Source organism: Artibeus jamaicensis, unplaced genomic scaffold (genome assembly GCF_021234435.1).
Source record: "Artibeus jamaicensis isolate MK-2021 breed Jamaican fruit bat unplaced genomic scaffold, CSHL_Jam_final contig_354, whole genome shotgun sequence".
Taxonomy (NCBI): Eukaryota; Metazoa; Chordata; class Mammalia; order Chiroptera; family Phyllostomidae; genus Artibeus; species Artibeus jamaicensis.
In genome coordinates, this window is record NW_026521803.1 from 24,355,654 (window position 1) to 24,377,288 (window position 21,635).

At 41.3% G+C, this 21,635-nt stretch overlaps 1 protein-coding gene across 1 annotated transcript in view; it reads left to right on the forward strand.

Annotated features, from left to right (window-relative positions):
- Positions 1-20,007, forward strand: part of PIK3C3 (phosphatidylinositol 3-kinase catalytic subunit type 3) — a 114,662-nt gene extending 94,655 nt beyond the window's left edge. The window contains exons 23-25 of the mRNA XM_037133536.2: positions 4,740-4,830; positions 7,910-8,035; positions 15,540-20,007. Coding sequence (XP_036989431.1) covers positions 4,740-4,830; positions 7,910-8,035; positions 15,540-15,554 — 232 coding nt within the window. The 3' untranslated portion in view covers positions 15,555-20,007. The remainder of the gene's footprint in view (positions 1-4,739; positions 4,831-7,909; positions 8,036-15,539) is intronic.
- Positions 20,008-21,635: the final 1,628 nt, after the last annotated feature.

A 21,635-nucleotide genomic window follows, 5' to 3' on the forward strand; every position in this document is an offset into this window, starting at 1 on the left:
CTTTGTGAACTGTCGTTGATGGTGGATTAGTATCAACTCAGCAGAATGAGGAAAAAGAGGCGAGTCGTTAACGTGGAGCGCAAGTTAACTTTTCTCACTATTAACAGAAATCACAGAGATTAAATAATTTTATATTAAGTCTTCATGAAAATTATTTTATTTTTCATTTAAAAATATTTTAGTGCACTTCAGGTAAGATTAGCTGGACCCCAATATTTTTTTATTGTTGTTCAGGTACAGTTGTCTCCATTTTCACCCCACCAATAATTTGATCAACATTTATTTTTTTAATGTATTTTAGAAAATGGTTCAGTCAATAAAAATTCCCTTTTGGACATAAGAATTAGCCTGGTGATAGTCAGAAGTTTGGAGCTCAGTTTATTTGACACATTTATTATTAGGGTTTGTAGGTTGCTGATCAGTTTCTGCAACGGTCATTGAATGACAGTGGGCCACACGCTCAGAGTAGTCTGTTGTGCAGCTGTCAGAACACATTTTATGGTGGGATTTTCATGTAACAAAATGTATTATCTCTTTATGTGTCAATACATGGCACCAGTAAATAATTGGTAAATTTATTTTTTAATACTCTCGATGGAAAGAAACAGTAGTAATGCTAAAACATTTTAAATTGTAAGTATTCGAGGGAAACATAACTCATTCTCCTAACCCATGTTCGTGCCAGGCACTGAAGATGCAAAGGTGGCCTCAGCTTCTCAGTCAAAACCTTGAGATTAGAAGTGCATTTAACCACATCAAGGAGCGTTCTTTCATTGTCTTCATGATGTTTTTGCCTAGACACCAGACAGCAGTGAATTTATTGATTATGCTTCCTTTCATCATTAATGCCATTGTTTTTCCTCTTTGAAGCAGTACATTTATTTAAAAGAAAAACAAAAAGCCTTTTTTGTAGGATTCCACTCTGATATTCGTTGCATGCAAAATAGATAGATTGTATAAGAAATAGACCTGAAACACTACAAACCTTGCTTGATGTACTTAAATGCGTTTCTATTTTTAGCGTCGAAGGTTTTCGCTGAAACATGTAGACCATCGTTGTGTAACCCGCAGCGTGGTGGTTGGCATAAACTTGGGTGAAAGAGAGTGCATTTGCTTTGAACACTGTACTCGGCCGGTCCTTTTTAAAGAATTAGATTATGTCATCTCCATCCTTATATCTTTGTCTAGACTTGATTTTGTACACTTTTTCCACTGTGTCATTCTTTCAGACTTAACCTGGTACATTTCTTACGATGGTTTTACAGGTTTCTAGTAACCTTTAAATCTGTCTTGGGGGGAGCAGGACACTGAATATACACTGCATGTTTTGGGTCACTGTGTTCTGTCTTTGCTATAATATTAGAAGCATGAGTGGTTAAATTTAAACCAATATATAATCCACAACATGATATTTGCCTCTTAAACGAAGAAACTCATTGCACTTAGATAAAGGCAACATTTTCATGTGGATCCTGGCTGCCCATTGGAATCACCTGGGGAACCAGCGGCGGGGGTGGTCATTCTGGGCCCCATCAGATTTCATTGGTCTGGGATTGGGCCCAGGCCCTGATAGTTTCATGAAGTTTCCCAGGTGCACATAGTGGTCAGCCAGGTTTGAGAATCTCTAAACCAGGGGTATCAAACTCATTGTCACCGGGGGCCACATCAGCCTCGGGGTTGCCTTCAAAGAGCCGAATGTAATTTCAGCTCCTTAACAGTTAAGGAGCAGTTACATTTATACAGCCCTAAAATTATTTCGGCCCTTCGAAGGCAGCCTCAAAGCTGATGTGGCCCCCGGTGACAATGAGTTTGACACGCCTGCTCTAACATAAGTCTTCAAAAATGGAGCCTCGTATTCCCCTCCCCTGTGTTACTCTGGTAGACTCCCGAGATTCCCTGATGGCCAGATTGGAGAAAATGTGTGTAATCAACAAAGCAGAGTATGAGTGAGTGAGGCTTTATTGAAAAAGCATCTTTTTTTTTTCATAACGTAACATGTAGCAGCTGGCTGTCCTCTGCTGACACTTGGGGCCCCGCAGTCCTCCCAGGTGGAGCCTTCGTTTCTACGTCCTGCATACCCCTGAGCTGCGAGAGGGGCTTTGTGCCCTTCTTGCCTCCTGTTGCCACTGCCCAACTGTTTTCTTTCCTTGCCATTTCTTTTCTTTTTTCTTAAAGAAGAAAAGCCGACACACGCACACACCATGAGAACACACCGTCAGATGTACTACCCACTGCTATCTGTCATCTGCCTCTTTCCCTGTCACCCATTCATTGAAAACTTCCATTGTCTTCTCCATCACTAGTACTGTGACTTCAACATCCACGTGACTGGTCCAGCCATGACCTGCCCTCCTCGGGTCTTATCTTCATTTAGACCCAGCCTTGGCCACTCCCTTCATCAGTACTGGCAAATTTGCCCCTCCCACTCCTGATCCCAAGCTTTCCACTCTAACGCACAGGTCCCCAGCCTCCAGGCCACAGACTGGTACCCTCCCTGGCCTGTGAGGAACAGGGCCACACACAGCAGGAGGTGAGCTTGAAGGTAATGTGCTCGAATCGTCCTGAAACCGTCCCACTCCCCCAACCCTGGTCTGTGGAAAAATCGTCTTCCACAAAGCCAGTCAGTCCCTGGTGCCAGGAAGGTTGGGGAGCGCCGCTCTAGCCAATACCTGCCCCTACGGCGCTTTCTGGATGTGTCCTCATTCCTGCAGGTCTCCAACCTCAGTGGCACTTCGAGTCTTGTCACATCCTACCACCACGTATAACCTCCCTCATATTCTCACTTTTCCGCCTCCCCACTGCATTTTATGGCCCCAGATTGCTGTCATTCTTCCTGCCCTCCCTCTGAGCTCATCTGCGGCAGTTCTTACCCAGTCCTACGGTCTCACCTGCTGAAACTCCAACTTACTTAGACCGTCTCTTCCTGTTTCAGGCAGACAGTGTGACAGCTCTGTGTTACTGAAGGAAATCCGGCAGGCGTGGTGTTCTTACCACTGGTTTTCAGTTAGTGGCTCTCAGCTGGGAACTAGTGTGCACTTGGCCTCCCTCCCCCCCACACCTGGGCACGTTGGGCTGCGTCTAAGAGTTGTGGTTGTCGCAGGTTGTGGGGGAGGGCGGGGTGGTGCTGAATGCGTACTGCTGCCCTGTTCCTTCACTGTCCTTCACTGCGCAGCTGCTGTAGAAGGTTCTCACTGTCCCCACTGACTCGCCTGCTGCTCTTCCTTCAGCCTTCTGTACCTAGTGAGGCTTCCAGGTGTGCTCACCCTTTGAAACTAACTTACAAAGCTCAGCAGGTACACCTCTGAAGTCCAGTTGCCGTTTTTGCTCCTAGCTTCTTTGACATAGTTGACCCCGTCTTCATTTCTAAAACCTTTCCGATACTTGGTGCAGCCCACTCTGCTGTTTCCGTTTTTCCCTACTGGCCACTCCGTCTCTGCTGATTTCCTCTTCTGGCTCCTTCTACATATTGAACTATCTAGAACCTCACTTATCAGTATAAGCGTTCTGGATCTCTTTTCCCTTTAACACCCTCCTTAAGAATTTTTATCCAGGCCTAATTAGAAGATTATGTCAAAGTAGAAATTTTCATTATAGTTGCTTTTGGTTTTCATGGGCAATATGAAATTTAAAAATGATGATAAAATAAGGAATTTGAGGTTTATGTGGCTAGTTATTTTTGTCTGTAAGGACATTATCGTTGTAGTTCCAATATTAACTAGTTTTTATGTAACAAGTGGTGCTTTTTTATATTACCGGTTGGTAAATGGCTGGAATGCAGGTTCTGCATCTCCCAAATCCTCACCTCCACCCGCTAGAGAAGACAGCGCGAGGCGGTTGTGTTGACACGGTGCCCGAGACCAGATAAAAGCCGTCATTGCCTGGAACCAAAGCTTCATTTACCCACATCCTTCTCCAAAGTCAAACCTGAATCTCCTGTAGGTGCTGAGGGCCCCCCGAGAGTGTGCTCTTCGAGAAGAGAGTGTTCTGGGACAGGAGGGGGACTGCGCCCTGGGTACACTTTATTCTCCCTTTCCCCACAAGGCCCCCCTGTGGAAATGAACGTTTAGAATAGTAACATTTCTTCTCTTTGTGTGGAGTGAGATGAAAAGTCTGAGGGTTGGTGAGGATAAACCGTTAGTCCCTGTCGGGTCAGCATAACCCAAAGATGGTATTAAAATTTAAGTATCTTGCCCATTTTTTACATAGTAGGACACTTGCTGTTTCCTCCTTCATTTAGCATTGCTTATATTCAGACCAGTTGCTGTAGTTTCTAGAATGGTGATTAGTACCCCTGGAGGACACTCCTAAATGATTAGTGGGATGGCAGGGTTTCTCTTTCATTCATTTACCTGTGGCTCTGAGATTGTCTTAAAGTGGCAGGTTCCTGTCATCACTTAGCAAAGACGGATCTTTTATTGCTTAGTAACATGCTAAGTTAGGTATAAGGTGGATTCTCCTTAGACCCCATGAAAAAGAATATGCTCTCTAAAAACACTGGGAACAGTTCGTTCCGTGGCGTGGGACCTAGAATGGTGTTCTATCAAGGCCCCAGAGTGAGATGATTTTTTCAAGGCTGGCTTCTCATTGAGACACCTAATGAGTAGTCTCACATTCTGTTTTCCATGGGAGTAACAGAAACTGTGTCAAAGATCCAGGCACCACTGTTTCTAGGAGTATTTTTGATAAGAAATGCAGAGTTCTAATGCATTGCTATTTTTTTCTTCCCCATTCTCCTGTAGGTATTCGAATCTGATTTTGAACTTGTTTTCCTTGATGGTGGATGCAAACATTCCAGATATTGCTCTTGAACCAGATAAAACTGTGAAAAAGGTAATTTGTGTATATCCTTAGATATCGCAGTCTCCTTTTATACATAAAAGGTGTTAGGGTTTTAACAACCCTTTTGTGCCAGCCCCTAGATTCTCAGGTAACACAAATTAGCAAGGAGACCTTGTGTGTAATTTTTTTATATTTTAGAATACAGCAGCCTTTCAAGTCCTCTGCGGCCAGCCCTGACCTTTTCTGTGTTCACACCCTCTGCCGCATGAATAGGTCCCTATGTTTAGAGAGAAAGCTTCCTACCACAGCCCTTACTCTTCATCCTGAAAAAAGCTTAGCTCTTCCTTAACATTCCTAACAGGTATCGATACCTGATTCCTGGGGCTCTCAGGTTAAGCATGCTAAGGACCATAAACAAATTATTCTAATATTTTTAGGAGAAAACAACCATTCTTTATCCTTCCCATTCATACATATGGTTACAGAGGTTTCGTACTGTATCGGGAGAGTAGAGACTGGCTTTTTTACTCAGCCTGCAAAGAGAAGAACAAAGGAAAACCATCATGTAGATAAACAGTTACTCAGAACTGTCTTACCCTGAGTTTTCAGCAAGAGATGGGAGGAAGGGTGTTGTATTTGAAGGTTTTTGTCCAAATTAATTTCTGACTCTTGCTTCATTGAGACAGAGGGGGCACTTTATTTACTCAAAGATAACATGAGAGTTGACCTTAAATATCAGTATGATTATCAATATTGAACTTCAAAGAAAGAGAGTGTAGTTTTTCAACTTGTCGAAGTTTAAAATGACTGAGGGGCAGTAGCAGTGTCAGAGATGGGATTTCTCTGGAGGGTGCAAATACTGCCTGGCCCCAAGGGCCCCGACCTCCGACAGAACTGCTCCTGTACGTTATTAGAAAGAAACCCTTGTGGATTGAACATTGTCTTAGCCCTTTCAGGCTGCTATACCAAAATGCCAGAGGCTGGGTGGCTTCTGAACAACAGAAATTTATTTCGGAGGTTCTGGAGTCTGGGAAATCGATACCAGAGGGGCCAGCGTGATCCAGTGAGGGACTGTGTGAGGTCGGAGGCCGCTCGTTGTGGCCTCTCGTGGCAGAAGGATCTGGGGCTCTTTCGTAAGAGCACCGATCCCGTCCATGAGGAGCTCGCCCTCAGGACCTGCGTACCCCCGAGAGCCTCCCCTCCCACACCGTTGCACTGGGAGGTCACACGTCAGCATGGGCACTGCAGACACGAACGAGGCTGATCTTTTTTACCTAATTTGTAAGTTTTTGGCAAACAGTGAGGGGGATCTCAATTTAAATATTTGGCCATTTACGAAAACTATGCTCTTACTAGGATTTTATTTATTATCTTATTCAGCAATCACAGTTTCAATAACCACCTTTACTCCTTCTTAGAAAATAGACTACTTACCACACTAGCTTTTAGCATGGCTTATTTTGTCATTTTATTTATTTTTTATTGACTAAAACTCATTTATTAAGAAATAATAATTGGTTGATAAAAACTTCCTTAGCCATAATTGATGCCTGCCCCAAGATTTCAGTTTTTTTTTCTTTTGCATTGCTGTATTTTGGTTCTCTTTAGCTGTTTACTTTAAACCCATTTATCTCTGTTGTGTGTTCACTGTTCCCTGGCTTCCCCAGTGTTTGGAAACTGTTTCTGAAAGTTCCAACAGTATTTGTCACGCTGGGTCTTCCAATTTCTTCTGCCAACTAAGTTATATTGTTCTTGTTCTTATTAGAGCTTCGTTCCATCTCAGTTTCTCTTAGAAAAGCGTGATTTTATTACGGACAGTACCCTTTTGTTACCAGCCATCTCTGTGGCACTAGTTTTTAACGCATGAAACAAGTGATTTGATAAAGAAAAAAGCATGTTCATACTCACTTTTCTTTAGACTAGTGCTCCCAACCTGTTTGTTCCACTAAAGTAAACCCTGAAAAAAAGCTGTTCCACCATATTTTCCCCAAAAGTGTGTTTCAGAAAAGTTTTCTTTGTTTTCTGTTGTTTTGTCAAGCATGTGATGTAATCACTTACATCATGAAGTGACAATAAATTCATAATATTATTGGGAAGTTATGCTGAAAGGCTAAAATTTGTTTCATGTTGGTTGGCTTTTTAAAGAAGTAGATTTTTATACTTTGATGAAATAACAACAGTGACACTACTTTGAAGTATTACAACTTGCGGAAATTTTTTGTTCACCTCGTGAAGGGAAGCCAGGTAGAGAGATAGAATAGCATTTTTGAGGTGAAATCTTCAGAAGGGTACAGGTCACTCAAATTATTTGAGTAATCATAACAAAGCGCAAAAATATTTTGCTGTTTCTGTAACTTATTTTAATACGTTAAATTTGCTTAATTTTGGAAGCTGATTATTTATATATGGAATGTATATTTTTGTTCATCAGATTTATTTCTTAGAAACTCAGTCGCCCGAGAATGTGAGATGGGGTCACAATTTAAAACCCATAATCATTAATCACACACATCAGCAAGTTACTGGTGGTTGGTTAGTGTGTCACGTGTTGCTTGGTGCTATCAGAAGGTTGTTCAAATGTTGTTTTAATTCAGTAAGAATTTAGGCAAAGGTATCCAGGTAATCTGGTAAAAGTAATACATATTGATAAAAGCAAAGTTTTATAGTTCTACTATAACTAAAGCATAATGGACAGACTAATTTTAACAATGAGCAGGATGATTATAATAGTTTTTTGATATTTTTATGGGAAACATGATTAAGTCATAAAAATATAAATGTTCATGTAACAAACACCCATTAACAAGCACCCTTATTTAACAAATATAATTTCACCTCGCTATAGCCATTTCACAATGAATAACAGGAAAAATGTAAAGGGGACTGTTAATAAATATGATAATTTAAACTCAGTAGCAGATTTGATATGTAAGAAAATAAAGCACACCTTAAGAGAACAGTTTTTTACCTTCAGTGAACTTCCACAGTCACATGAACTGTACCCAGAACTCCTTATAAATGACGAATTGCTTCTTTGGCATAGAAGTAGCTCATGATATAGTGTCCTGTCCGTATCAGTTTAATTCTGTCTCTTCGGCCATGCCTTCTTTCCAACCGCGTGACCCTGTAGGTTCAGGATAAGTTCCGCCTGGACCTGTCGGATGAGGAGGCGGTGCACTACATGCAGAGCCTGATCGACGAGAGCGTCCACGCCGTCTTCGCCGCGGTGGTGGAGCAGATTCACAAGTTCGCGCAGGTGGGTTCCCCGAGGGCAGAGCGGCCACCTCCGCTCCTCCACGGGCTGCTCCGAGTCCTCTGGCCCACAGCCGCACTTTCTCATGCCAACTGATGTCTCCTCTGGGCTTTTTTGTTTGGTTGGTGGTTTGTTTCTTTGTTTGTTTGTTTGTTTGTTTTTTGGTCAAGGCTTTCTGACAGCTCAAACCAGCCAGCTGATGTGAACATGTTCCATGCACAACTAGTCATAAAACATTCCACTTAATTTTCTCAGTGGGAGGTGAAATTGTGTAGTGAATCATGGTGTCAACATTGGTGTCCCATCCTTTTGTGGTGATTGTAAGTCTTTGCTGAGAATGAATTTGGGTTTAGTAGAGGCCTTGGCAAATGAGACTTCAACACTGCTAGGTTTCAGTGAACGGTGAAGTTCTAGGAAACAATTTCGAAGCTTAGAAAAGCAATGCATGCCACACCCTGGAAAGGTCTTTCCGTAGAATTACTGTTAGCAAAATCTTTCATAAAAATGTCTGAGGGAAGACCTTTTTACACTAGCTAATGATGATAAACCTTAGATGTAAAACCTGTCTTAATTATGAATTTCATAATGAGGATTATGAAAATGGATAGCAAACAGGAAAAACAGTCCTCTTACCTCTCTTACACCTCGCATGCCTCCTTGTGAACTCCTTCCTGACCTCTTAACACAGCTAATAATAGTTTTCCTAATTTCCCAGCCTCACAACCTGTCTGCTTGGACTTCTCCGTCACCCAGCATCCAGTATGTCACGAAGCCCATTTGGGTCTTCAGTCATGCCTTTAATTATCCTTTTCTGTCATTTTTCTCACTAATATTCTAACTAACAGAAGGCCCCCGGTTTACGATGGCTTGACTAAAGACTTCAACTTTATGATGGTGTGAAAGTGATACCCATTCAGTAGAAACCGTACTTGGAATGGTGAATTTTGATCTTTTCCTGGGCTAGCAAATAGTCTAACCATACAGTACTCTAGCCCCAGCTGCCAGTCACCTGCATGGCACCTGGCTTCCCAAAGAGACCGGGAAAGCAGGAACAAAATGCCTCTTGCAACAAGTCACAAGGTCAGGCCAGGTTCACAGGGAGGAGAAAGAGATTCTGCCTCCTGGTGGGAGGAGACGGTGCATGTGTAGAGGAGGGGAATTTAGCGCGTCATCTTTGAAGACTTAGCAGCCACTCATCCACATGCTCCAGCTTAAGGTCTTGGCTTTGAAGTTCCATAAATTGAACTAGTGGTCTAGTTTGGAAATTCCGTTGTCAACTTGCATAAGGTTGTATGGTTTGCTTTGCTAGCTAGATCTAAGACTAGAAGGACCATTTTTGCTTCATTCTGTATTAAAAATAAAGGAGAGGAAGAGCTTGATAAAAAAGGAACCATACAGTTATTTAGAAAGGTAGTAATAAAGGGGCCTTGGTTTGCCAGTATCTCTGGCCCTCATTGTCTACATTTGTAAAGTGATTGATAGCGAGGTGAAATTTAACCTGACATCAGAGATGCACAAAAGGTCATTGCCTTCCATAAATAAAGCTAATATTGACCACCTCACAGACTAAATAAAGGAAATTCCCTCCCCAGTAATTAAATTATGAAGTTGTTCAGAAATGAGAGTCATGCCTTGTACCTTTTCTATTCACAGAGATGTGAATATGAATGATGAATTAGTAATAGAGATTGTCATACTCCTACCTTAGACATGGGAAAGGTCACTTTATAACCATTAACTAATAGATGATTATATTTCTTGGGAGGAAGCATTAAGTCCATTTGCTAGAGTCCAGTTACTCACTAAAATAGATAAGATAGAGAAATTCTGAATAACTTTAGCCTCGTTGTCACAAACTCCTGTGACAGGAGTTTGTGACAGAAGCTGGAAACAGCTGATTCCAGCTGCTTAAAGACCACCGTAATTGTTCTAGACCTTTAACAGTAGAGCTTTAATGCAACATGGATATTTATGCAGATACACTTTTTCAGATATCTCCATTTTGTAACATCTGAGACAGTAGCCTCTATTTGAACTTTTTACTTCATATTGTGTTTCCAACTTTTTAATGTCATATAATTCTCACTATAACCATCGAAGTGAGTTTTAGCATTATCCTCTTTTATAGATGAGAAGACTAAACCACATAAAAAATTGTTTTGCCCTGGCTGGTGTGGCTCAGTGGATTGAGCACAGGCCTGTAAACCAAAAAGTCACCTGTTCAATTCCTGCTTATGGCACACGCCTGGATTGCAGTGCAGGTCCCCAGTTAGGGGAAGAGGCAACCAATTGTTTCTCTCACTCTCTTTCTCCTTTCTTTCCTCTCTCTTGGAAAATAAATTAATCAAATATTTTTAAATGTTTTAAAATACAGATATTCTTTACCAGAATCCCCTATTCTTTATCCTAAAAAATGAACTTGAAAATGTTCATGTTATTTTTTAGCTTTTCTTAAACATATTACCTGTGCTCATAATACTATGCCACTGAAACACTGTCGAAATAAGAGTAACCTACGGATGCTAAATTTCATCCGAGCTTGATTAGGTATTGAAGGGTACAAAGAGATACTAAATAATGTCTTAGCTTCGCCTAAGTCTGATCAAAGTATGAAGTTAGAGAAGTACCTGGTTCTTAACTAATCTCTGAAGTTTATTTTCTTTTTTGAAACTCATATTTCTACATATATTTTCTAAGTATTGATACTCATTGAATCACATGCACACTCAAATCTGATGACCAACATCTTTTTCACTCACAGCATTTATTTTAAGGATGCATATTGCCTATTGATTTATGCTAATTTTAGTGCCTTCCTGTTAATCACTATGGATTATAGAACTCAGTTTTTTAAAAAATGGAGGTGGACTGGTATAAATGTTAACAAAAATCATAGTTGTTTCGGTGTAAACGAACCAGTATTCTAACACGACTTAAAAACTGCCGGATCCCATTGTTATTTGCAACACTGAACTTTATTGTACTTCTTCCACTGTGCCACTCCCTGGAAAGGGTAGAGATTAAACACTGCAGTATTTGCTACCTAGCAACACCCTATTAGTAGAGCAAATTTCCCATTGAAAAACACTTGTATTTGGGTCACTGTGTCTAAAATTACATCATCAGAACTCTTCTCCCCGCTGAAATGGTCTTTAATGGGCTTTCTAGCCTTTCTTGCACGGAAAGGTAGGGATCACACAGTTTGGGTCGCTAATAGCTCTAAAACTGGGGCTCTCGCGCTGCAGCCCACTTCCCCCCTGTTTCCTTGGCCTGCCTGCGTCTTTCCTCCCGGATTGATGGCAGAGGTCTGGAGAATGGGGTGTGGTTCCCATCCATCATAATCCACATTAAATCTAATTAACTCAGTGCATCTTGGCAGACTAACTGGGGTTAGAGATGTGTTTTTCCAGACTTGAGCACAAAAATACAAGAACAGGTTAGGTTCAGGAAGTTTACCTAAGACACCAAGAAGTCATCACTGCTGTCCCTTTGGCGAGAATACTTGCTTAGCCCTGCGGTATTCAAGAACAAAAAGCACAAGCCTGGGGAGAGGGGCACCTGAGTGTGTAGTCACATCTTATGTTTTTGTAACTCAAGAGGACTTATATATATTTGGGGGTGTTTAAAAACAACAATGAAAGAAGGGAAAGGGTGTGGTTACTTTGCCCGACATTCCCTCTGAAGAGCGTGTGTGTCCTCTAATAAAGGGTGAGGAGCTCCGCCTCCGAAGGCTGTCAGACCCTTGGAGCCTCCCGTGACAGGACACCTCACGTGCTGAATGCGAGTCCAGTGTCGCTGGCTCTCGTTTTTATACACAGTGGCCTCTGAGCGCAAGTCATCTGCCCCATCTGCTCAAAGAAACGGGTTTTTGTTTTGTCTTTGCCATCAGTACTGTACTAGGAGGAAAAGCTCCTGTTTTCCACTTTTTGAGGGATGGCTGTCTCTAGTGTTTTATTTTCTGAAGAGCTTTTCTTAGTAGTTTTGTTTATTTATATTCCTGTTTTACAGACACCCAGTGTAAGATGTTTGAAAAGATGCCCAATGAGAACAGAGCATGATTTCTGAGTTTTGTTATATGGGCCTTATTTTACCATTAGGAATAAAGATCAGCCATGTAAAATATTTCATTGAACAAAACAAAATGCATTGAATTCTACGGAAGAAATTCTTCTGCTCTAAAACCAAATGCTTTTTAATTTAGTACACAATTTTCTAAAGAGCCCCATAATTCCCAAACCAGTGGCTTAAATAAATAACATAAAACAGCGAATCATACAAAACTGTTTTGCATCATTTTGCCTTAATCTGTTCCTAATTTGTTCTAATTACCCTGAGAGGAATAAGAACAGCAGCAAAGAAGCAATAGTATTAGTAATAGTAACAGCATCTTCAACACTTAAATGTGCCAGGAATTACGTAAAATGCATTCTCTGTATCACCTCCTTGAGTCCTCACACCTGTGAGGTAGATGCACCGCCAGGCCCATTTTACAGGCGAGGAAACTGAGGCTTAGATAGGTTAGATAACTTGCCCAAGTTCTCAAGATCAACTGGTGACAAAAACCAGATTCAAACTCAAACCCTGGATTGTAGAAATAGACGGTAGCTTATAAATGTTTCTCATTCTACATCTAAGCTTTGTTAGGTATGAATAAACTTTATTGTGAATAGCTTGTTTTTAAAAGTATCCTTGTACATTAAGTACAATCCTTTAATCTTTAGTCTTTCATCTGATCACCAAAAGAAAAAAACCAGCTGTGCAAAGAGCTAATAGAGCATGCTGTAAAAGGAGGCACTGGAAACAGTTAATCTGAGACAAACGTGGTATATAGGGACAGACATGTTGTTCTGGAGGCTGACCCAGCTCATCTTGAGTCTCGCCGACCCAGGTGAGCTCTCCTGTCGCACTGTGGTCAGCGGCATGCGAGATGGAAGTGTTGAGGTCTTTTGTGGCAGCAGCAGTCAGCAGAATGTCCCATAATTTTTCAGCTAAAATGTCCTGCAGTTTATTTTTCTTCTACATAAGTTTAATTTCCTTAACTTCTTTAAAGAAAGTTTGCAAGCACTTACCTGTAATCCATGGTAAGATTTGCTTGTTTGCTTCGATGACTACTTTTAATAAGGTCAGTTGCTCTGCTGCCATTTTCCTGCCCCATGTCACATCAGACCCTCTGGTGTAAATAAACCTTTCAGGTGCACAGGGCATTGAACCAGTGGGACGGACTCTGCTGCACGGCTGTCACTCGTGCTTCTCCTCCTTTGCACAGACATGCACTGTGAAGTGTCTGGGGACTCTATCAGCCGTTTGCTCAGTAGCAGCAGCGTTTCTCTCACACAGGCCTACACATACTTAACTTGTGTGGGTTTTCATGGTTTCCACGGTTTTTAGACTTCCTGACATGTCAGTGAGGGTTCTCCACAAGTTGACTTTAACCTGAAATTTTAACTTTTATCTTCTTCCACCAGCAGTCAGAAAGAACCTTCTTTGTAGCTCTGACGACCTGCCCGTGTGACAGCTCCTCCCCGCCCTGGGCCCCCTGCCCCCACCAAGCAGCATCCGTGCTCTTTGCCTGGGATGAGTCCCCGCCCACTCACCCAGTTTGTGTTTGTGTGTGTGTGTGTGTGTGTGTGTGTGTGTGTGTGTGTGTTGTGACTCTCCGAATGTAAACTTTCTGTGTTCGGGAACTCGGAGTCTCTCACAGAAGCTGATTCCTGTCACAGAGTAGGCAGCGGTTAAGTGTACGTGGTTTTATATGGGTACCGAGGACTATTTGAAAAGTTTACTTTCTCTCATATTGCCTTTAAGAAAACACTTAAACAACTTCTTAAATTGTATGTTACATTTCTTTATTACCATTAAAAATAAGTCTTACCATACTCTTTAATTTGTATCAAATTAAAATCAGTCAGCATCTTTCACATTTTTATACACACGTGCGCACACAAACACATTGTCAGTGAGGGTGTTTTCCATCATGTTTTTCCTCAGAATAATAATGAGGTGAAGTTCGTAGGAACAAAGGTTTGTTAACACAAAAACAACGTTCTTAATTCCTCTGAGATAGGGCCAGCATATGTGGCATTGAACAAGAGGGCACAGAGGCGTGGGTGACCCAGGGTCTCTTCACCTGAACAGAGTGCTCAGAGTTGTCCCTGCTGAACGGGTGGGTGACTGGTAGCATCTGTCTGTGCTACAGACAACTTTTAACCGTTGCTGATTGTTTCTGCATTGAGTAGTGCTCAAAAGTAATAGGTAGCAGTCTTCTACCAGTTTTACTGAATACAAACTTTGAGCAATGCTAATAACGAAGGGGTGAAGTGTCACACTTCTTTATAAACGTCCTCGGAGATAAGAGTGAGGGTGCCCACCCCAGTGTTCATAGCAGCACAATTTACAATAGCCAAGTGTTGGAAGCAGCCTAGGTGCCCATCGGTAAATGAGTGGATCAGAACACTGGTACATTTACACAATGGAATTCTATGCAGCAGAAAGAAAGAAGGAGCTCCTGCCCTTTTCAACAGCATGGATGGAACTGGAAAGCATTATGCTGAGTCAAATAAGCCAGGTGGTGAAAGACAAATACCACATGATCTCATCTTTAACAGGAACCTAAATAACAAAACAAACAAGCAAAATACAACTAATGACACTGAAACAGAGACCAGGCTGACGGTGACCAGAGGGGAGGGGGAAGGGAATTTCAAGGGAAAGGGGGAAGGATTTATAGGAACAAGTATGAAGGACACATGGTCAAAAACTAGGGAGGGTAGAAATGGGAGGGAGGGGGGCAGAGTGGGTCGGCTGGGATGGGAGTAAAACCCAGAAAACATACATGAACAACAATTAAAATAAAATTTAAAAAAGAGGGTGCCTAGCACAAAATAGGTGCTATAAATGCGGATTTATTTTATTTCTACTTGCTATTTGAATACTGAGCACTGTTAATGTGTTGGCACCCAAATAACTCTTGACCGGATCTGTCCTATTCTATCAGGACTGCTTCTTTTGATTTTCTTCCAGACATTTGCTGGAATGAAATGGTTGTGGAGTGAAGTATTTGGGGAGGTAACTGTGTGTGGGATGAACAACAGGTGTTCACGGCCTCTCTAAAATTGTTGCACCAAGAACTCGGCACACTTCTCAAAACATTGCCTATCACCACAAAATTCAGTGAGATGTTAGCCAGGTCATGATAATCAGGTCATGCAAACATTCCTTCTCTAAAATATGTTTTCATAAAACTGTTTTTCAAGCCAAGTCTCAGGAATCTTGTACATTGTGGTTAATGAGAATCCTCTTCGTAGCACTTAATAAATTAATTTTTTCACTTTTTTTTAGTAGAAGATTGTTTTCAAAAGGACTGGCTTTAGCTAAGGGCTTTATTTTTCCTATAAAAGAAACGCGTGATCATCTCTAAGCATTTTATAAAACTATAGTCTATTGTTTATCTTTTCTTGTGAACGATGAAGCTAATTATTTTTTGTTTATTTGCTGTTAATTTTTGTAGTACTGGAGAAAATGAAACTGGGTTTTGACCCATCAAGATGCCTGGCTGTGGAGAAAACTACCTTGGAAGCAACCTGTGTCTAATGCAGATTTCAGAATAATAAGCAAGAAAGAACATTTAATCTCCGAGACACCATATATCCTAAGTGTCACGTGGTGTCTGAATTCCTTGGACGCCGTTGCTTACATATGATTTTGAAGGGGTTTGTTTTGAAATTCTGTATATATTTATTTTCAAATGTATACATTGTTAAGATATTTGTTTTCTCTATAATAAATACTGGTTTGGTTTTGGGGGTTTTTTTTTTGGTTTTATTTTTTTTGAAAACTATAGTACACCATTCTCCTAGGTTGTAAATACATAAAGCAGGGTATGAAAATATAGCCATATCTGGATAACTGGCCAAAAGGTAGCATAGTGGCACCTTTTAGTATTGAGCCTGATATTTTTGCATATATGTGTAAGAATAAATTGTCTTCCTACAACAGGATTTTTTATGTAACCTTCGTTTTTAAACGCCCTTTGAAATAGCTCCTCTAGACCTGTTAATGTAATGTATCCTCTCTGATTTAACCAAATGATTTTTTTGTCTTTTGAGACTAGGACTCCCCTCGATCCATCTAGCTTTCCCGCCTCGCACAACTGGGACAAAGAAATGCACACGAACGAAAAGAGCAACACAGGAGTAATCTTTGCAGATTAATATGCTGCCTAATCGCGTGGCTCTGCTTTGGAAGGAAGAGAATATCTCATTCTCTTGGTGCTGAGTAAATACGAAATATCAAATGACAGAAAAGATTAAGAAGGTTAACTTAAAGCACTCTTTCACGGAATACCATTACTTACAATGTTTACTCGTCACCAAATTCTCATCTGTGAGTTTGCCTCTTCAGAGGGGGGTTACCAGCTGGAAGGGAAGCATACAGTTAGGAGACATCCTAAAAGCATATGGTGTGTGATTTCTAGAAAACACCTGAAGATTAGAAGAATTGTAAAGATGAACAGACCTTTGCAAATCTTCATAAGAGAGTTTATGCCCAAACTAATTGCAAACTCTGTCCTCTGTCTCACTTTTTCCTTGCTTCACATATTTACACCATTTTTTGTTGTCGTCCAAAAGCTTTTAAATCTATTTTCACTGCTTTAGTCCTGTTTCTGTTGGTACCTCCAAAAAGTCTTGAAGCAACCCTATTGAAAGTGACTTCTCTAACCTGAATTCTTGAAATTCTTAGTTACAGCTTTTGCATGGGCATTTAGTAAAATGGGTCATTTTTGTCAAACTTACATCTATAGAGGTTGGCAAACTTTTTCTGTACAGGATCAAAATGGTAAATATTTTCAGCTTTGAAAGGCATTGATCTTGGTCACAACAGTTCAGCTCTTCTGTTACGGTAAAAAAGCAGCCACAGAGACATGTGAACAGATGGAAAGGCTGGACTTGACCTGATAGTCATAACTTGCTGACCCCTGTTGGTATTATTCTAAGGCAAAACTATGTTATCTTACTCATCATTATAAACTCCAGACAACACTTTGTACGAATAGTAACGTGTTTATAGTAGAGCTTTATAAATAATTTTTAAAGTACAACCTACAAGGCAAACACACTGGCAAACACAACCAGTAAAAGGGGTCGATCGTGAGTAATCCTGCATTCAGTAAGCTTGATAAGAATTCTAGGGGAGGTACAACTTTCGAACAGGGAAGACAGGTAGTGACAGAGGATAGGCACCAGCCTTGCTGAGAGTGTTGGATGTGGGTGGTGCACCCACATCAGAAAGAAAAGTGATTCATCTCTTAATTTTTGTTGCTCAGAGCAACCTCTCTGCTCCTACTGTTTCCCCAAAATGACACTGTTGCATTGTTCAAAACTGTATTTTTACAGTATAGTCAGCATGTTTCTTTATCGTCATCACCATCCAAATTATTTTGGCATTCTGTAGTGCTTGAAGCACAAAGTTGGCTTTGAGTTTGAGAAGTGTATTTGTGAGGGCATTGTGCTTTAATTAAAAAGTGAGTTCCACGGTCATGGATAGTGAGTGTTCACAGTGAGATGTCAACGGGGGCAGAGAAAACGTGGGTGGCAGCCACTGACTGAGAACAGGGCTACTGGAGACGAAGTCAAGTAGCTCACATTCCTAAATAAAAGGTCGGCGGACCCTGACTTTCGCTAGTCTCCATACACTGGGGTTCGCTGTTCCCCAGCCATTTGTATTAGAGTCTTCAGCTGTGTATGTTGCAACAATAACGGCGAACATTACTTATAAGGGCTCACTGTTACATGTCAGCACTCGGCTAATTGCCTCGTGTGCCTTATCTCACTATTCTGTGTAACAGTCCTGGGAGGTAGAAATGTCTCCCCATTTTCTCGAACTTTAATAATGTAGTTGAATCATCCGCCCTAAGTTAGTTAGGCTGCAAGGGAGAGCAGAGTTGGGGTTTGAAGTTGACTACTCAGATTTCTGTGGTCACCGTCTTGACCGTCAGATTCTCCTGGCCTTCATTTGTCACTGAGCCGGGGTGACAGTACCTACTCCCGCGTGGGCATGTGTGTGTATGTGCTCCGTTAGGCAGGCATCCTCCAAAACCGAAGCCTGTTCCTTTTTCTTTTCTTTCTTTCCTTTTTTTTTGGTCATGGACAAGATTATCAAAGATGTAGGCAGTAGTCCATAAAGTAAATTAAATTTCTTAAGCTGAATTGTGTCATTATACCACATACTCCTACTTGCAGTGAGATGGGAAACGATTCTGTAAAAAACATTCAGGCAGAATAAATCTTAAAAATGTAACTGTTACCCATAACCTGCAATCATGATGCCCTTTACATCCTTGCACACAGATCTGCCATTTTAATTTATAAAACATAAACCAGATTAAGACTTAATTTTTTTTAAGGTTTTATTTATGTTTAGAGGGGAAGGGAGGGAGAAAGAGAGGAAGAGAAACATCAGTGTGAGGTTGCCTCTCATGTGGCCCCTACTGGGGAGCTGGCCTGCAACCCAGGCATGTGCTCTGACTGGGAATCAAACTGGCAATCCTTTGGTTTGCAGGCCATGGTCAATCCACTGAGCTACACCAGCCAGGGCAAGACTCAGTATTTTTTAATAGATAAATCTCAAAAATGACATGAACTTTCCATAATTAAATAGGAAAAATACATTGGTTTTCTAAAATGAATAATTTGATATATTAACACTTGACCATAAAGAATGCATACCCCCCAGATAGGATCCTAGAACTAAAAAGAGAGATTAGCTAAAAACTAAAGAAACCTAAATAAAGTATAGAGTTTATATAAAAGTACAAGGCAGTTACTTTATAGAAAATGCCATAGTTTGGGTTTGGCGAAATTTCCTCCAGGATTACTCATTTTTGCTAAGAATACTTAGAAGTAATGCTGTGTTCTCAAGGCGTCTTATTAGAGAGCACATGCTGTCAGTTTATTTCTGGTGGTGGCACCTTTTATTACTTGGTTCAGATCATTTTCCCCAACTGTTTCCAGCCTGAGGTTGGTTCATTTGTATTTGGGCTTGTAAATTAATGAGTTCATGTTTTATGAAGAAATGTTTTGAAACTATATAAATGTCCTGTTCTTTTTTTCTTAACCACACCCTTACTCACCAGTTTTAGCATTGATGGATGATTCTTGCTAGAATCAAGTATTACTTTGGTGAAAGCCAAATGGCAATTTAAAAAATTACCGTTTTCTTTCTACACTCGTTAGTGTTTTGATATAAGGCAGAGCTCTCCTTTCACCGTTATTTATTCATTTTTATTGATGCTGTGGATAATGTTACAAATGCATTCCTGTTGTCACCTCCTGTGACGGTAAAATTGCCCAGAAGTGGCGTGCGTTCGGTCTGCAGCTGTCTCCTGACATGCCCCCAGTGCTCTCGGCCCCTCCTTCTTTTTTTGCACAAGATGATCTGGGCTCCAGTGGCAACTTCTCCCTGGCCCTGGGGTCCGCCTTCTCTGAGGAATCCTGGTTGTTTTCTTTTTTTCCCTGGTTCAATTTTACAAGATAACTCCTCAAATAAAGTGTCTGGTTTTTCTGAAAAATAGAAGTTAATACAGCATCCTGACGTTGCAATTCTAAACATGGGGTTGGGGGATATGGGTATAAATCAGCTCAGAATAGGTATAGTAACCCATATGTGAGTGAACATAGAATTCAACTAGAATTTAGCTGTTTCTTAAATTCCCAGTTTTAGATCATCACCACCACCATCTGCCCTAAGATCATCAGGACTAATCTTACCGAGCCCTGTATCTCATTTTCTGTGAGTCACCACAAAACCCAGACCTCTGAGTCATCCCCTTCCTTCCCATGGAGCTCTGCATGGCCCCGTCTCCCAAACCTTGTAATCCTGGCGCCATCCTCAACAGAATCTGTGAGTGTCAGAAGTTCACCTTCTGTGCTGCAAAACTAGATCCCACACACATTTGTTCACCTGTTTTCTTTTTAAAAGAAAAACCAACCAACGTAGTTTCAGGAATTCAGTAGAGTCAACTTAAGATATCCAGTGTCGTATATAATCTTCAGCCCCATTTGCTACAAAGCACTAAATAAACACAATTATGTTCATAATCATGACCATTGCAAGACTACCAGTCATTACACCCAAAGATGCTTAGTTACTTACCTAATATTTGTTTTTTACAATGTCTACCTCAGTAAATTTCAAAAAATGAGTAAAAATAGTTAATTCTCAGTTAACAAGAGCTTCAATTAGAAACTTCACCAACTTTAGTTCATTTTAGTCTCAATAAACTGGCTTTTTGATCAAACATTCTCTTTTGAATCTAATAAAGTGGTCTGAGTTTGCCATTTAAAAAAAAAGTCGAGTGTAAACTTAGCATACAAAACTGCAACTTCACTATTAGACATCTACCCGAGAGAAATGAAAACACATTCACGTAAAAATTTGTAGACACGCCCTGGCTCTAAGCATAGTTGTTTAGAGCACCGTCTGGCTATACCATGGTTGTGGGTTTGTTCCCTGGTTAGGGCAACATATGAGGATCAGCCAATGAGGATCACTAAGAGAATGCATCTCTCTCTAGATTCAGTAGATAAAAAATTTTAAAAAGCGCCTTATACACAAATGTTCTTGCCATGATTCATAGTAACCCCAAATGTCCATCAGTTGGTAAATGGCTAAATAAAACATGACACATTCATACAGTGGGGTGCTAGTCAGCAATGAAAAAAAAACCTGCAACAATATGGATAAACCTAAACAATATTAATGCTAAATAGAAACCATACACAACAGGCTACATATTGCAAGCTTCCATTTCCAGAAAAGGAAAATCTTCAAAGGCAGGAAGCAGGTTCGAGGGTGCCTGGGGCTGGGGGTAAAAACGGTAATTGACGGGAAAGGGACACTGTCCGGCAAAGAATTACCGGCTTTCTGTTTCACTGGAGGCAGGCAGCTGGGGCTGGAGACTCGGGAAGACCCGGTGGCCCAGTCTGCACTGCCAGAGAGGCAGCCGGAAGAGGCTGTTCCAGGACGACTCCCACCCAGGCAGGGATTCCACGTGGTCTCCACGGGTCTTAGCTTGGGTTGGTCAGGAGTCTCCACCTTCACCTGCGGTGTGTTGTGGGCCTCGGAGCTCTGGCAGAGGCCACCTCCTCCTGCACTGAGTTCCCACCACACGGGGAGGCCGACAGTGCGTTCTGCAGGCTGACCACCTCCCAGGCCAGGGCGGGGGCGAGGACGGGGAGCCGCACGGGCCCCTGCACGTGGGTGCGGCGAGCTCCTTACCAGCGTGCCTGCTTCAAGCCCAGTTGGCCAAGGAGACTTAGATCCTGAAAGAGTAAGATGTTTTATTTAAGTCAGTACATTTTTGGAGACAGGGACTCTTCAATTCAGAAAAATCTCTTGTCTGAAAAATAGAGCAGGAGGCAGAAGTCAAACAAAAGACAAAGCCCAGCATCTAAGCAGACAGCTACAAACTTTTGAGCAGTTTTCCTGAGGCCTTTCTCCCCTGGCGTAGTGAGGGAGTACCACTTCCTTCACGTTGAGGAAAAGAACATCCCGTGGAACATCGCTCTCCCCTCCAAAAGGTAACCCTCACTTTCTGTCCGTTTAT